The 17,511-nt window shown below is 48.1% G+C and overlaps 1 protein-coding gene across 1 annotated transcript; it reads left to right on the top strand.

Moving 5' to 3' along the window:
• Position 1: 1 nt before the first annotated feature.
• Positions 2–17,349, top strand: Usp50 (ubiquitin specific peptidase 50; the record flags this gene model as incomplete). Its single annotated transcript, XM_033765326.1, has 5 exons — positions 2–235; positions 2,254–2,463; positions 5,494–5,636; positions 9,401–9,533; positions 17,072–17,349. Coding segments are annotated over 5 exons (948 nt in total), but the record flags the coding sequence as incomplete, so codon positions are not given.
• Between the last annotated feature and the right edge of the window lie 162 nt (positions 17,350–17,511).

Genomic DNA, 17,511 nt, shown 5'->3' with positions numbered 1-17,511 from the left:
GACCCGGACCTCAGCCTCCTCCGTCCCTCGCTGGCCCAGGGACTGCAGCGAGGTGGCCACCGCCTTCGCCTACCTGCTGACCGACCTGTGGCTGGAGGATGCCGACTGCGTGTCCCCCGAACAGTTCCGGGCCGCGTTCGGCCGCCTGCACCCCGCCTTCACGAGCAGGGCGCCGCAGGATGCGCAGGAGTTCCTCATCTACGCGCTCGACGCGCTGCACCAGGCGCTGAGGAAGGTGAGCAGCCCCGGGGCCTGCCAGGGTTTCTTTCCGATTGGGTCAGCCCAGGTGCGCCTGCGGACACAGCTTAATTCCTTTCACCCGCCCGGCCTCTTCCTCCATCTCGTGGTCCCTTCCCTTTTGCAGAAGATCCATCTCCCTACTTCCTTTTATCTTTTATTTTGCTCTTTATTTACACTTTGGGTTCCTCGGCTAAGAGTAACCGTGCAGTATGCGGCATTTAAGCCTGCGTGTCTGATTGCTTGCACGTAATTCGATGGTCTCAAGGTGCGTCCGTATCCCCCTTCCTGGCTGAGTAGTACTCCTTGTGTATCTTCAGCAGCCACTCCAGCCTCTCAGGCTTCCTTCACGTGTCGTGTCGTCTGCTGCGTGCAGTGCCGGGCAGGACTTGGGCTGTGCTGCACAGCCCTTCACGTCTGGATGCACAGCCGCACCCACCAGACTGGCATTCCAGTCACCAGCCAGAGGCGGACCCGAGAGACCAGTTCTCCTTACAGAGGAAAGCTTCGTGGACCGGCGTTTAAAAGTACCCGTCACATTCTATGTAAGAATGTGTCTACTGACAAACGGCACGTAGGAAAGACTTTAGCTGGGCGTGGTGGCACACGCACTTGTAATCCTAGCCCTTGGGAGGCTGAGGCAGAAGGATCAGTGCGCGTTCCAGGCCAACTTGAACTACATAGCAAGATCCTGTCTCAAAAATCTAATGACAGACCACAAATTGAATTTTCACAGCTTCTGCGAATCGGGCAGGCAGTGACTCCTGCTGGCTTTGAGCACAGCCACCCCAGGTGCTTGCTGGGTGCAGACTGTGCCTTCCCCTCCATGCCTGCCTCCGCCCTGTGTTCATGACTTTGTCCCCGCCCGGCTGCAGGGCCATTAGCTTTCCAGGTGGGAGCAGCACAGTGTAGACCCCCGTGCTCAGCCGCAGGAAAATGAAATAAACAGCCACATGACAAATGAGGGGCTGGAGACCGAGGTGCAGAGGGAACAGAGCCTGCTGGCCCCGAGCACAGCTGTGACCTTTGCGGCCCTCCACTAGGCATGGGCTCGAGAGACATCTTGGGAACAGGGGACAGGCTGGGGCCACCAGGCCGCAATTTCGCGGTGCCTGAGGAATTGTTTTCCTGTGTTTCAAAACTAAGTAAAACTTCATTAACTCACATTCTTTCACCATTACCAGAAAAATGCAGAAAACATTTTGTGTTTATAAAGACAAGTAGTTTCTTTACCCAGAAATCCACACTTCAGACCACAATGGGGAAGAGGACAACACTGTCCCCACAGCCCTGTGCTGACCCTGGTCCAAGACAAAGCTCCTGGCCCACTGAGCCTGTACACGGCCAGCTGCTGTTGAGGGCCAAGGAATGACCACCAGCTTGTCCCCGGCAAGAAAGTGGACGTAAAGCCAGGCCAGGAATCGGGTGCCTGTATTCACAGGACACAGGAACTAGGTAGCCACTTATGACAGTGAAAACAAGATTCACTTTAGGTGTGACATTTTCTCCTTGCTTTTATTTTGAAAAGTGTTTTCCAGCTGCGCGCAATGGCCCAAGCCTGTAATCCCAGCACTCGGGAGGCTGAGACAGATCTGCTGCAAGTTCAAGGCTAGCCTGGGCTACAATAGTGAAACCCTGTTTCAAAAAACGCAAAGTATTTCCTGTACATTAAAGGAGAACAGGCAGGGAACGTAAACTGTAGGGATTAGACTAGACTAGATCAGCTTGTGTGGCAACTATGTCCAGGGCCCTGTATCACCTGAGCACAGGCTGTCAGCTTCTGTGGCCATGGGCTTGTGTTTTACCCGAGTCGGGGGCCACCACGACCACTGCCCCGCTTCTCCTCAGGAGCAAACGCACACACGTTGTATACCTCAAGCTTCTACTCTGTGCACTGTCTCAACCTGCAACTCAGTGGTTTCTGTTGGGCGTGTATCATTCTGATAGAGAAAGTTGTTCTCAAAAATGCTTTTGATAACCCGGAGTTGATTTGGAGGAATTTGTCTCTTGACCCAGTACCATCGAAGAAGGTCACATGAGAAAAAACCTACCCCAAGGTGTCACAGGAAGGCGACTGCCGGTGAGACGTCCATCATCACCTGGCTCTTTGAAGGGGAGCTCAGCTACAGCATCGTGTGTTTGAAGTGTGAGAACTGCACCTACAAGAATGAAGTCTTCACCGTCCTCTCCCTCCCCATCCCATCCGAGTATGAGTGCACTCTTCAGGTAGGATTTCTTAATCTTGGATGCTGTGTCTTAAGAGTTTTGGAGACAGGGTCTCACTAAATTGTCCGAGCTGGGCTCACACGTCTGATCTTCATGCTTCGGCCTCCTGAGTAGCTGGGACTACAGGTGTGTACCCCTGTACCCAGCCTACCTTTGGATGCTTCTTTTTGCCCTACCCTGTGTTTTCTTGGAGCTTTTTTAGGTATATTGGTCAGCTTTCCTGTTGCTGCTATAAAACACCTGACATCCACAGCTTATAGGAGGAAAGCTGTAACTTGGCTTATGGTTTCAGAGGGTTCAGTTCATGGCAGAAGGACATGGTGGGAAAAACTACTCATTTGATGGTGGCCAGGAATCAGAGAACAGCACTACAAGGGGCCAGAGACCAGACATAGACTCCAAGGTCACACCTCCACGACCCACCCAGACACATACTGAAGCACTCTCTGAAGCCAGTCAAGCAGACAGTTAAGAGTAACCCTCGTCAACCTGACACCCAGACACATCTTCTAAAACCATACTTAATCTCCAAATGATGATAGTCATTTGTATCATTCTAACATGATACACCCACCCTTTATGCAACCAAATTCTCAACAGTTCTGCACTTCTCAGAAGTCCATGTCAGAGTCTCTGAAACTTAAGACGAACTCTTAGCTGTGACTCCCTAACAAATTACTTAAGTGATAAAGGGTAAACATTCCCATTCCCAAAATGAGGAACAGAAGGATGTGAAAAAATTGAACTGAAACGCAGCAAAGCAATGTTGAGCCCTGTAGCTCCATGTCCAGCATCCAGAGGACTTGGGCATCCCCATCCCCGCGGCTTTGCTGGTTGTGCCCACCTGACCCCTCTCCTGTGCTGCTCCGCTCATACCCTTCAGCTTTCCTCCGGAGAAGGTGGCACCTCCAGCTTCCTGGAGCCTCCACTGTCCATTTAGCTTCATTCTTGCAACTGCACCTACTTCCCTTTCTGGAATGCTGTCTGACCTCCCAGGCCTTCCTTCTAAACTCTCTGGCAGGATGGGGATGTAGCTCAGTGGTTCCACCACCTGACTTGAAAGCGCAAGGACCTGAGTTCAAGGACCCCGGGACCAAAAACAAAAAACCAAAAAATAAAAATCCCAGTGGCACCTCCATTATTGCACAGCTCTTGCACACCTGTGTTCCTACAAAACAAGTATTATGTGGCTGATGCCAGGGTTTGCTACCAGTGTAAGCAGTAGCCAGGCCTCCTTGGACCATGGCAGCAGCATGGATGGCTGAGCACAGTGAAATGAATCTCGGGAGCCAGTTCCCTAGACAGCCCCTCTCAAGTAGGGGACCCAGGAACTCTCTCTTAAGTCAAAGGTTTAAACTTTTGTACCTCTGAGGTTGTGATAGATGAGATTTTGCTGATTCCTAAGATGCCCTATGCCCTCAGGGCATCGTTCTTGTCCCCATTCAAGTTACTTGGTTTCTTTTTTTTTTTGGTACCAGGGATTGAACTCAGGCCCTTGTGCTTAGGAGGCAGGCACTGGAACCACTGAGCTAAATCCCTGGCCCTACTTGGTTTCATTTTAATGGTGCTAATCTCTTCAGCAGCCACATATCCTTAATTTTACATGTACTTTATTTCAGGCCAGAATTTCAAATCTTTCTGTTTTGGTTTTGTTCCCAATTTTCATTATAAAAGTGGATTAAAAACAACCAGCAATACCCATGCTACAGCTTGAATGTTGAGCTGACTTGAAATTTCTTCCACCACATCAGTCTCCTCCAAAGTCTCAGGATGTGGGCAAAATGTACACAAACTTTTTGCCAGAGTATATGCTCTCTATTCCTATTCCTAACAGAGCCCCCTTCTGAAACCTTCTGAGCTTGGCCTTTACTGTCTGCATTTTTATTAGCATTCTGGTTTTCTAAGCCCTTGTTAGAATCATCAGACTCTGCGTACAGCATTCTAGGGCTTCTGTAGCCTTGTATTTCCAAACCTTTCCAAATTCCTCCTACAAACTAGTTCCATACAGTTTGGAACCATACGATCAAGTACAGTCACAGTAGTGACCCCACTCGGTAATCAAGTCCACAACTTAATGGAGAAGTGTAATTTGGCTGATTGTTTCAGAGTTCAGTCTATGGTTAGGTGGTTCCAAGGCAGAAATATCATGGTGGACCGGTGGGGTGGTCTCCAGGAAATAGCAGAGGAGCAGCACCAGAGATGAAAGGGCCAGGGACTAGATACAGACACCACGGGCGTGCTTCTGTGAGCCCTTTAGACATGCTTTTGCAGCTCCCAAGCCAATCAAGTTAACAGTTGAGTTTAACCATCACAGAGGTTTAAAAAAAAAAGAAGAAAGCCCATGATTTGTTTTGAAAAGCAACGTGTTGGCTGTAAGTTGTGAATTCCTTCCCCACCCATGCTGGATTTGAACACAGGGCCTTGCTCATGCTGAGCCAACACTCTACCATTAAGCCACAGCCCTGGCCCCCAAACAGTCTCTAAATGAAGTGCTAGCCAAGTCTACTGAAAACAAAATCTGTGTTCATCTCCCTGGTGAGGTAAACCGTTTGCAGAACCAGGGTCCTGACTGCATTGAGGAAATCTCCCGTGGATGTAGCACCCGATTTTTCTCTGTTCTGCAGCTTTATTATGGGAAGCCATTCCCAAACCCAGAGATGTGGTCCCTTTTCAGTCACCAGATCATGTCAGTGATGAGTCCTGTCAAGTAGCTGCCTGGCTTTGTTAGTGGCAATTTTGAAGTCTGGACTATTTTGAAATAAGCCAGAAATGTCCAACAGCTGGACGTTAAGGAGGCAACTGCTTACATCCGTCTCAGTGCCTGAGGGAGAAAGCAGTGTTCTTGGTACTTTTGCTGGGTGGAATTTACAGCTCTCTGGGCTGTAGCCTGTGACCAACCCAGTTTTCTCCTGGCTTTGTTGATGAGCAAAGCCTTTAGGAGCGTGCTGCAGACGCTCTTTCAAGTTCTAATAAAAAGGCCGCAGGCCATAGTTGTGCCAAGATGGCTACCACGTGCTTCTCTCCCCACAGGACTGTCTCCAGTGCTTTTTCCAACAAGACACACTGACCTGCAACAACCAAATCCATTGCTCCCTTTGTGAAGCCAAGCAGGAAACAGCTGTGAGGGCCAGTATTTCCAAAGCACCAAAAATAATTATTTTTCACTTAAAAAGGTATGTATTTGGCAGTTTGTGGGCAGCTATTTTCAAACACCTTTACAGAGACATAATTCACATGCCAAGAATTTGCCCTCTTAAAGCATATAATCTAATGGTATATGGTGTGCTGCATTATTAATTTTTAAAATTGGTATATATACATATATATCATAACATCTGCATTGTTTCAATTTTAAGTTTATAATTCATTGGCATTAGTTATATTCACAATGTTAGGCAACAATCACTACAATTTCCAAAACTTTTTATTACCCCAGAGAGAAACACGGTCACCATCACGCCTCATGGTGGTGCACGCATGTAATCCCAGAACTTGGAAGTCTGAGGCAGGAGGATTGTCATGAGTTCAAGGCCAGCCTGGCCTGCATGGTGAACTCAACGCCAGTCTGAAATGCATAGCAAGACCCTGTCTCAAGAAAACAAAACAAAACAAAAAATACATCATGTAATACTTGTCTTTTTTGTCTGGCATATTTCACTCAGCGTTATGTTGAGTATTGTCATTCACAATAGCATCAAGAAAAATGAAATACATAGGAATTAACCTAACTAAGGAAGCAAAAGACCTCTACAGTGAAAACTACAGTACCCTGAAAAAAGAAATCAAAGAAGACATCAGCAAATGGAAAGATGTTCCCTGTTCCTGGATAGGCAGAGCCAATATTGTCAAGAAGGCCGTACTTCCAAAACTGACATAGAGATTTAGTGTAGTCCCAAACACAGTACCAGCAGCATTCCTCACAGAGAAAACAATCAAATTCCTACAGAAACAGCATAGCAAAAGCAATCCTGGAAAAGAGCAAAGCAGGAGGTATCGCAACCCCAGACTTCAAAGCTCCAGTGATAAAAACGGTATGGTACTTGCACAGAAAGACATAGGATCAATGAAACAGGATGCAGAAACAACCCCAGCCACATTCAGCCATCTGGGCCCTGGCAAAGGGTTCAAAACACACACTGGAGGGAAGGCAGCGTGTTTACTAAACGGTGCTGGGAAAGCCGGCGTCCACACACACAGGACTGAGTCTGGACCCACACCTCACCATGTGCTACACCCAACTGAGACTGGGTGAAGATGGAAATGTGCCTCCTGCCTGCCCTCTGCCACACTGCCCCACCGTGGAGACAGCCAGCTACGGACTGGAAGCTCTGCTCTGTCTGACCATATGCGAGTCACCGAGGGTCAGTCCTGAGGAGTGTCACCTTGCACGTTCAGGATTGTGCCGGCGGTTAATAAGAAATAAAAGGGTCTTTGCTCTTTTGGAATAGTGCCAACACCCAGATTGCACCGGTGGGTCTTCATCACAGGATTGGCTCAGTGACTCCTTTTGGAGTTGGAAAGCTGGTCTGGGATCGTCTTCTCCGAGGAGAAAGTGGATTGTGTCGCTGGATGGTGAAGGTATAAAAATACCCCTTGCAGTGTTGCTGCTGATGTGCTGAGAGGTTTTGATGAAGGCCAGGTCAGTGAGCAACACTCGGCGTCCAAACCAGATGTCAGGCCTATGTCTCCTCCCACCTTTGTGGTCCTGGGGCAGCAGAGTCCCCAGTCAGAAGCTGACCAGTTGACTGGGGTTGCTGCGGGGGAAGGGTTCCCCTTGGAATTGTTTCTGAAACTGCTTTGATGTTTCAGACAAAAGGGTACAGTAGGGCTGGGGATGGAGCTCAGTGGCACCGCACCTGCCTGACAGGTGCAAGGTCCTGAGTTTGATCCCCAGTACCAGAAAAAAGGGGCGTACAATCAGGTCAGTCCTTTGTTCCTAAGAGTATGATTAACGGCAGCAGGCCAGGTCACTGTCCGGTGCAGAAGCATGGGCCCTGATCGTGTAGTACACGGCCGCTCGTGCTGCGGGAAACTTGCAGATTTTAGATCCCAGTGATGCTCACGTGATGGTGGCTGGAGGTGCAGGCTCCTGCATCAGTCCTTTATCTCTCACCGGGTTTCCTGGAGCTGGAGCTCCAAGCACCATTTTCATCCCGAGAGATGTTTTGTCACGGGACAGGGTGCAGAGGGCCTGGAGCTGTACGGAAGTTTGGGGCTCCGGACGCTCCGGTGCCGCTGCACAGCCTGAAGACACCGCTGCGTCAGCGCACGTGCTCCTTCCACACCACCAGGAGTTGCTGCTGAAAACAGCCGTCGGCATCTCTGCGGGGACATCCGCTGGTGCTCAGGCACAGCCGAGGCTGCTTTTACTGCACTGGCTTCTCGTTATCAGAAATTTTCACCTGCTTTACACCTGGATTGTACAGAACCACAGTCTGGTCTCAGTTGTGGATGCAAGAATGGAAAACTGAAGGCGTTTTGGGCCCGATCTCTTTGGTTTTGGTGGTACAAATGCAACCTTTTAATTGCTGGCATGTAGGACAGGTCATGTGTAATTAAATATTGGCTTTTTAAATGTAAACATAGAAATAATACGCTTGCATATATTCATGTAACGATACTGAAATGCCTTTTGTCTCTGTTAAGCTTGCTCAGCCTTGGAAAACTTGTGGAATAAAGGAAGGCTGTCCTGTGCACTGTAGGATGCTTAATCTTCCTACGAGGTTCTAGTCACGGCTCCTTCCCTAACCCTGACAACAGAGAAATACCTCTAAGTGTTGCCAGATATTTTCTGGAAGACAAAATAACCACCCGTGAGAACCGCTGACCTGTCTTCCTCACACCGTAGATCAGACAACTTCTGTGGAATTTTATGTGCTTTGATCCCACTTACAGAGCAGCTCCTCTGCTGGCCAGGGTTGCTAACTCGTACAGTCCCACGTACATCCTTCATGTTACTCAGTGTAGAGACAGGAATATGTAACTGCGAGCTTTCATCACCGATCGGCATTCTTGGAGCAGAGCTGTCAGCCTGTCATGTCTATTTCACCGTTTTCTTGTCTTACCCAAACTGTAATTCAGCAAATTAATGAAATCTCCCCAACCCTCCAGCTGTTGGTTTTCTGAAAGAAGAAAGTAGAAATAAATTGGCATTTCAAAAAAAATTTAAACCAGGAGCCCTTAATCTGTTGGAAAATAGGTAAAGCTTAAAGACATAAGAACAGAGATGACTTCCTTTTCTTTTGGTACCGGGGATTGAACTCGGGTCCTTGTGCTTGCAAGGCAGGCAAAAAACCACTGAGCTACATCCCCCGCCCCAGAGACGACTTTCTGAACAGAATCCCATTTGCTCCGGAAACATTTACAAGAATCAACCACTGAGACCATGTCAGAACGCTTCTGCACAACACAGAAAACCTGAGCAAAAAGACAACATTCAGAATGGGGAAAACTTTTTAGCTAGCCATTCCTGCGACAGAGGACTTGTATCTAAAATATATAAAGAGCTTTAAAAAACTAGTATGCCCAAATAAAACCCCAATCAAAAAATAAGAGAACTGAATAGATGCTTCACAGAAGTGCAGATGCCCACATAAAACATAAAAGAAGTGCTCAGCCTCTGTAGCCAGAGAAATGCAAATTAAAACAAGTTTCCATCTTACTCTAGAAAGAGCAACCTGCAGTGGCTCCACGTCTCTGTGGCTTCTCCCCTTCCCCAGTGAGTCAAGTCATGATGTAGCCAAGAGTGGCCTCACACTCCCGAGTGCTGGGATTACAGGCGTGCGCCACCACACGCGGCCTGGATGTGGGCTTCCTAGATATCTAGATGAAGGGAAGCAATTTGTGCCGGAGACGCTCGGTCGTCCTTCAAACGCATCAGCTGTGCATGCAGCGTCTGTGGAGTTCCCTCCATGAACCGCCTGCCTCCCCTCTACAGGTTTGACGTCCAGGGCCAGATGAAGAGGAAGCTGAGGACCGACATTCACTACCCGCTGACCAACCTGGACCTCACGCCGTCCATCTGCACCACCTTGCGGAAGCACCCGAAATACAGCCTCTGGGCGGTGGTGGTGAGTGTGCTACGGCTGCTCGCATAGCTCCTAGAGGAGATTCTAGACGTTTTGGTTCAGTCTCTACGCTTTGTTATCTCTGATTTTCCCCATATCCAGGGCCTCTGCATGGAGCTACATCTCCAGCCCATTTTTATTTTTTATTCATTCACTCAGTTGCTCAGGGTGGGCCCAAACTTGCAGTCCTCCTGCCTCAGCCTCCCAGAGCTGGGATCACAGGCGTGCGCCCCCAGGTCCAGCTCCGTAAGAGATTTCTGCAGCCTTGATCCGCGCCCTGGAGTGCACGCTGCTCAGGGTGGCTGTCTGTGCGCCGGCCGATGGTTTGCTCGGAGCCCTTGTAGAAGGTAGCCATTCGCTCCCCGTTGCAGGCTGCTGGGGTGGGCACAGTCACCCCATTTCCAGATCAGGGGCCAGGAGTCCCGAGTGCGGTCATTTCCCCAGCGCCTTCTGCCTGCTCCGCCCACACTGCCACAGATGTCTCCAGGGCGCAGCCCCTGCTCTCCCCTGTAACTCTCCCTGCCTGTCCTAATTCTGTCCCTCACAGCCATAGTGGTACCATTCGGGGTAAAAATACGGTGAATGTTGAAAAATGTAAAGCCCATTGCGAAGAATCCCCGTGCACGTCCCGCCCTCGCTCAGAGCACTCTCCCGTGGCTCACCACTTTCTGAAGCAGCTCTGGAGTACTTTCCTGGGCGTCTCTGATCACAAACGTGGTGACTGCCGCTGCCAGGCGCCATCCGACAGAAAGGCTGCAGGCTCGTAAAGACCTGGCACTGTGCTCACCCACCTGACTCACCAGATCCAGCTCGTGCAGCAGCAGCAGCTGGCGGCCTCCCTCTGCCTCTGCCTCTCCCGCCACCCCCGGGCCTCCCGAGATACCCACACCCAGTCAGAGGGCAGATTAATTATCGCAACTTTAATCCGTGTTCACAGCCCTAGTCCACAGTCACACACCCCAGATCCAGCTTCCTCTGAAAAGCTCTACCTGTGAGCGCAGGAAGCTTTGGGGGACATCTAGAAATGCACCAGTAACAACACTCACGAAAGAGGACCCCAGAACTGCTCCCAAGTGGTAAGAGCCATGGGATGTGTGTTTGAAGTGGGGGATTGGCAGACGACGATTAATGGCAGTGTCTTTTACCGTGATAATGAATTATTCCTAATATTTTATCACAATTTATAGGTGGCTTATAGTGAGCAGATGCTTGTCAGTGTACGTTATCAAAGCAGAACACCCATTTTCTTTGTCCTTATTGATACATGTTTGCAGTACACGATTACACGCATTTGGGGAGCTGGTTCACAAACAGCGCAGCTTACTCCTTTTCCTTCACCCCTCAGCGTCAGGTCTGGGTGGTTATCTTGTAAGCCCCTGAAAAGTTAACTCATACCCAGGGTACAGATGCACAGCGAGGCCACAAGCATCGTGGAAATCAGGTACACTCAGATACGCTGTCCACGCTGTCCGGTCATTGTTTCCTTTCTTTTTTCCTTGGGTCTGTCTCTTACACTTGCTTTATATACTGAGTTTCCGTGTAAGAGAAGCCATGTGATATTTAAACTTGTCTCTGATTTTTAACGTTGTGGTCCCAAGGTGCATCCACTTTCCTACACACGGCTCAGCTTTATCCTCTGTGGCAGAGCCATTGGACACGCAGGCCGCTTCCGAGATCACGCTGCTGTAAGCGTGGGGACTCATGGGTCACTGAGGTGTGATGTTTAACTCTTTACCTAGAAGGGGAAACTGGGTAAATGGAATTTCTATTTGTAGTTTTTAGAGAAATCTCCACACTGGGTTCCAGTGGCTCACCAGTCATGAAGTGTTCTTTCTCCCCACCAGACTCGAGCTCTCTTATTGGTTGATTTCTTGACATTCTGACATTTCTAGTCGTTCTTGAGAGAATCCCAGTGTTCTTTTAACTTGCATTTCTCTAATGGCCAGAGATGTTGAACTTGTTTTCATGCATTTATTGGCCCTTTGTACTTCTTTAGTTTAAAAGTGGGCTTCAGATGCCCACTTTATCAATGAGTCTTTAAATTTGAAGGGTCTAATTTTTTCCCCACTGAGTTTATTGATACATTTTAGGTCTACAGTACAGTTACATTCATCATTGGGATCTTGCACCTTTACATGACAGGTCTTGGTTCTTATTTTTCCCCATTCCCCTGCCCTCCCTTCACCCCCTCCACCCTTCCCTATTTACAAAGACTTTGTTTCCATTTTTTCCTTTTCTGGCAGTTTTTCTTTTCCCTTCTTTCTCCTACCCTGGAGGATCTAATTTTAGTTCTTAGCTGGCAAAAATTTTTCCCTTTCTATTTAAGTTGTCTCTACCTTCTGTTGGTTGTTTCCTTTGCTGTGCATGCTTTTTAATTTGATGTAATCCCATTTGTTGATTCTTGGTACCCCTTCAACTGGGCAGAACATCCATTTTCTACATAGGCTGTTCCTTCAAATATTTGAAAACAGCAGTCATACAAGTCTAGTTCCTTGAACGCTTCTCAAATGACTGGTTTCTAGAAAGACTTTAAAAACTATTAAATGTTTCAGGCACGAAAGTGGAGGAGGTGTTCCGTGTTCTCACCTTACGTTCAGAGCCCCGTGTGTAACGTTCCGATGTGACAGCATGCGTCATGCACTGCCTGTCATCCTGCACACGTGTGCAGCTCTGCTCCCGCGTCCCACTACTTACATAGCTGGCATTGTGTGTTCATCTGTGTCCAGTGTGGCATGTTACGTCAAGCTGGTTTACCTATTTTTGTGTGCGACTGATATTTGAAAATTTACTCTTAGCTATTTTCAAATTTAACTTTTAATTAGTTACCTGCTGTGCAGTAGATCTCAAAAACTTATTGTTCTCCTAAAACTTGCTACCCTGACCAGCAACTCCCTCTCGCCTGTCTCTTCTTTGAGGACTTTGGCTGTTTAGTTAAATGAGATCATGTGGTACTTGTATTTCTATGCCTGGCTTACTTTACTTAGCACAATGTCCTCCAAGTTCATCCATCTTGTCTGCAAATGAAACTTTGTCTTTTTATGGCTCAGTAGCAGTCCATCACATGTGCTTACCACATTTTCTTTATCCATTCATCCATCCGTGGGCACACTTAGCTCTTGTGAATGTCTACAGTTTGCATGTAGATGGCCCCAAAGCCTCATGCAGTCATAGGCGGGGCTTTTGGGAGCTGGCTGGATATAGGATGTGTGATGCTGGGATCCAGCATGTGAGTGCTTCTAAGGGTAGGCAGCCTGGATAAGACGTAAGGGACAGAAAGAGGCTGGTCACGCACTGGTCGCTTGCTCCTTATTGCTGCTACTGCTGTTCTGGCTGCTCTGCAACAACCCTCTGCCAGGCCACCCTTCCTTGGAGCCAGTTGATTATGGACTGAAACCTCTACAGACTGAGCCAAAATAACGTTTTCCTCCTTTAACGTTGGGTGTCAAGCATTTTGTCTTAGCCACCAGAAAAGAACCTAAGATATGAACGGTACTGTAACAGACACAGGAGCAGGGATCTCCTTTCAGGAAAGGATTTCAGCGTTATCACTGGCACATGGTGTTAGCTTCAGTTTTTCCAGAAAACTCGTTTTCCATAATGGTTCACACTCCCACCTGTGTGCAGTTCCCTTTTCTGCCCATCCTCACTGATGTGTATCGAGTTCCTTTTTCTTTTCCCACCCTTTTTTTTCTTCTTCCACTCTCCCCCATCTTGCTCTTCCTTCATCCTCCTCCTCCTGATTCTTTTTGATATTGGGGATGGTTCAATCCCAGGGCCGTTGCGTTAAGATACATCCCAGGTCCTTTATTTAAATGTATTTTTTAGTGAGACAGGGTCTCATTAAGTTGCCCAGGTCTGGACTGAATTTGTAATCCTCCTGCCTCAGCCTCCATGCCTGGCTTGTTACCATTTATCCTTTTGGTACCAGGGATCAAACTCGGGAACTTACATTTGTGAAGCAGGTGGCAGAATCACTGAGCTAAATCCCCGGCCCCCATTTATCCTTTTGATGAATCATTCTTGGAAGTATAAGGTAGTATTTGTGGTTCTAACTTCCATTTCCCAATGTTCAGTGATACCGAATATTTTTTCGTGAACCCGGGGGCCATTTGTGTCTTTTGGGAAATATGTTTGGGGTCTCTGCATTGTTTATTTTTGTTGCCTGGGATCAAACTCAGGACCCTGCTCTCGCCAGGCAGGCGCAGGGCCACTGAGCCAGATCCCCAGCCCTCTGCCCATTTTGAAATGAGATGGTTTTCTTACTCTTTACATATTTTGGATACTGACCCTTTATCGACCCCTACCCCTGGGTGTTTCTTTGCTTTCATGGCAGTTATGAGTTAAGCTGCTCTCTCTGCTCAGTCGTCCAGGCAGCAAAGGCTGTAGCTTCCATGCTCAAAGTGGGGGCCTGGCTGCTGCACATAACGCTGGCCACAAAGTGTATCTCTCCTCCTCGAAATTGTGGGTATCCAGCATTTTGTCCCGACAATAGAAGAATGAATATACTTACTGCTGGGGGGGGGGCTAATCATTCTTTTATGCATGGTTTCTCCGTCCTTTATTCATTTCAGTAATCTTTTTTTGTTTTCTTTTGGAGACAGGGTCTTGTTATGTAGTCTTGACCCTGACCTTCCTTCCGCTCACTGTGCAGAGAGGCTGGCCTCAGACACTCTGTGGTCCTCCTGCCTCAGCTTCCCAAGAGCTGGGATTACAGGCGTGTGCCCCCGCCCCCGCCTTGGTGAGGGTCCTTTAGCCTAGTCTCTCGGTCCTTGAAAACGTCTTTATTTTCATCTTGAATGATGATTCAGTTAGAAATAGGAATAGGCTGAAACTTACTTTTCTGTTTCCAGAGAACTACTGCAGATTGTCATTTTTAGGTAAGGGCAATCTGTCTTGTCTTTGTGGTTGATTTTAAGATTTTTCTCCTTGCCTTTTTCATTCTGCAGTATTTTCTCTTTGATTTATTGCATTTCCTAAAGTTGAAGATGGTCTTTGTTACTCTTAGCTATTATCACTTTTAATATTGCCTCATTGCTATGTGCTGTTCCCCTCCTAGAATTTCTACCGCATGTATATTGCATTTTCATTCACTCTGCCATGCCTTTTAGCACGTACTCTCCCACCACTACTCCACTCTTGGTAATTTCCCTCGCTTCATTTTTGTAGTTTCTTCACTGTCTAATTCTTTGTGACTACTTAAGTCTTGCCACTAAACTTTTCAGTATTATAATTTTCATTTCTAGAAGTTTAGTTTTTCGGAGGTTAGTTTCCTTCTCCTAAACGTTGTGAGTCACTTCAAATATACTTTACTTGCAGTCTCTACTTGATAAATTATCTGAAGTACTTGGGGGAGTTTAATCTCACTGTGGATAGCAACCTTTTCTTTGTTCCCCGTGTTACTCTGAACAGTAAGCTCAACTTCATTGGGGTTTTTGTGTATGGCTGACTTAAGGTGCAGCAATCTAGAAAGAAATCCTCCATGGCGAGGTACCCCAGAAATACCTTTCGTGAGCATCACAGGATTTGCAGACTGCACACATGGCGCGGATCTGAATCCCAAGGGGTGAGAAGGCAGATCTGTGGTGACAAGTTCCTGGGAGTTTTCTGTTCTCTGAGTCGAGGCTCCCACTGTGCTAGAGGGCAGACCCTTTTCCCTCCCAGATCCTTCCATCAAAGATGAATCTGATCTCAGTCCAATCTCGTATCTCTCAGGGCCCAAGATATTACCTGTAGGGCCCCTGTGTAACCTCTCCAACCCAGCCCCTTGGCTGGAGACTGGCCCCTGCCTCTTTTCCGGGCAGTCACAGGGCGCCACCCACACCACGCTACTCTCTAATGTCTCGTGCGGCCCGGCCCCCTGGGATCTCTCTCCCTGAACTCTCAGGTGCTTACTGTGTTTACCCAGCAACGCTGACAGGACTGCGGTGTCAGCCCTTCAGGCTGGGTCACTACCTGCCACAGGGCTGACGATGCAAGTCTGGAAAGATGCCTCACCTTCTCATTATGTCAGTTAAAAAATCCATCAGAACTGAGCACGACCATGACACTCAGCCGTGACTGAACTTCCTCCCTGCACTGCACCCCACACTGGAGGGGGTGAATCTCTCAAGTGACACCGGGCTGCTCTGGGTGTCCTCCAGCACACCTGAATGTGTCATTCATGCCCTCCTCGATGCTGGTTCTGTTAATCCGGATCTGGTGGCAGCTGTGTAAGACTGGTCACATTAGCAGACCAGAAGTAAAGCTCAGCAGGGTTACAGTAACTTCTCCAGGGTCATCGCAGTCACAGCTGAAACTGGCTATTAACCCGTTTCTCCCCCATCCCAGGGGTCAGTAAAGTCACTCTGTGTATTTTAGGTCTTGTGGGCTGCAGGGCTTGTTTATTCAGTTTTGTGCTGAAGCGTGAAAGGAGCTACTGGGAAACAAATGGCGTGTTTATGCCCCCGGAGCACTTAAACTCGATTTCGTGTCATTTTCACCTGTGACAAAATATATTTGGATGACACCCGTAATCCTAGCACTCAGGAGGCTGAGGCAGGAGAATTGCTGTGAGTTGCAGGCCAGCCTGGGGCTACATAGTGAGGTCAAGGCTGGCCTGAACTAATAGCAAGACCCTATCTTTAAAAAAAAAAAAAAAAGCTGAACTTCTCAATCATGTAAAAATGTGAAATCTATTCCTACTCACCAGTGATCCAAAATTAGGCAGCAAGCTGGATCTGGCCCTGGTCTGCGGACCACAGTTCCACACCACACTCACTCAGTTCTTGCAAGCCTGGCTTCCTCTTCTGGCTCAGGAGAGACATGGATGAAAGAGAATGGGACAGCAAGGTATAGTGGTAGACGCCTAAAATCCCCACTCTCAGGAGGCTGAGGTAGGAAGACTGCCCTGAGTTCGAGGCCAGCCTGAGCTACACAGTGAATTCAAACCAGACTGAACTACAGCAGACCCTGTGTCCAATCCCTGCCCCCCAAAATAAGTGGGACAGGGTTTAGAGCCAAGCTGGTGGTGGCACAGGTGCTGTCCCTTCACACCATGCTGTAACAATACACACTTGTCCAACGTTAAGGACCCTTTCTCGTGACTTAGCCTATATTTAGAAAGACATCATGAGTTAGTCCTTTAGGCTAATAGCTGATGTCCGGTAAGTGCACAGTATTTATTAGCTGACAGATCCTGGCGACCCTCCCTCTGGACCCTTTCTCGTGACTTAGCCTATATTTAGAAAGACATCATGAGTTAGTCCTTTAGGCTAATAGCTGATGTCCGGTAAGTGCACAGTATTTATTAGCTGACAGATCCTGGCGAGACTCCCTCACAGGAGGAGCGTTCACAACAAAACCCGTGGGCACAGTGAGCGGGTGGTTCCCCTGCACCGAGAGCCAGCGTTAGCCCATGTGTGTGATTTAACAAAGCCATCACTCCCCTTGAACTTAGTATGGATCAATCTGAAGTTCCCGTGTCCGTGTCTGTGTGTCTGTCCTTGCTTTGTGGCTGCAGCATCTGCATGTGAGCACTAAGTCCGCCTTCCTTCCACCCCCAGAACCACTTTGGCGACCTGGATGGCGGCCACTACACTGCTTTCTGCAGGAACTCAGCCACCCAGGCCTGGTACAGCTATGACGACACGCAGGTCAGTGAGATTGCAGACACTTCGGTTCAAACCACTACAGCCTATCTGCTGTTCTACAGCTGTGAGCCCTTCTCTAAACCTGTACAGAAATGCAAGAGCCAGGAAAAGGCTCCTTCCGGAAAAGTGCAAAACAATTGATCAGAAAGTGGTGGTGAGGCTTTGCTCCATCATTAAACTCTTCCAACTTACTTGTATCACTGGTGTCTTTTCTTAAAGATGGGTCTGTGCTTCGTGGATCAAGCAGGAAAATAATACAAAGCCAGTGGGTGGGGCCTCAAGGCAGTGATTCTTCAGTGAGTTCAAGTTCTAAAATTCAGCGTTTATTCTTACAGCTTTCTATCATAAAATAT

Source organism: Fukomys damarensis, unplaced genomic scaffold, assembly GCF_012274545.1.
Source record: "Fukomys damarensis isolate Sample0158 unplaced genomic scaffold, DMR_v1.0_HiC HiC_scaffold_17, whole genome shotgun sequence".
Classification (NCBI taxonomy): domain Eukaryota; kingdom Metazoa; phylum Chordata; class Mammalia; order Rodentia; family Bathyergidae; genus Fukomys; species Fukomys damarensis.
This window is presented reverse-complemented; position numbering and strand designations above follow the sequence as displayed.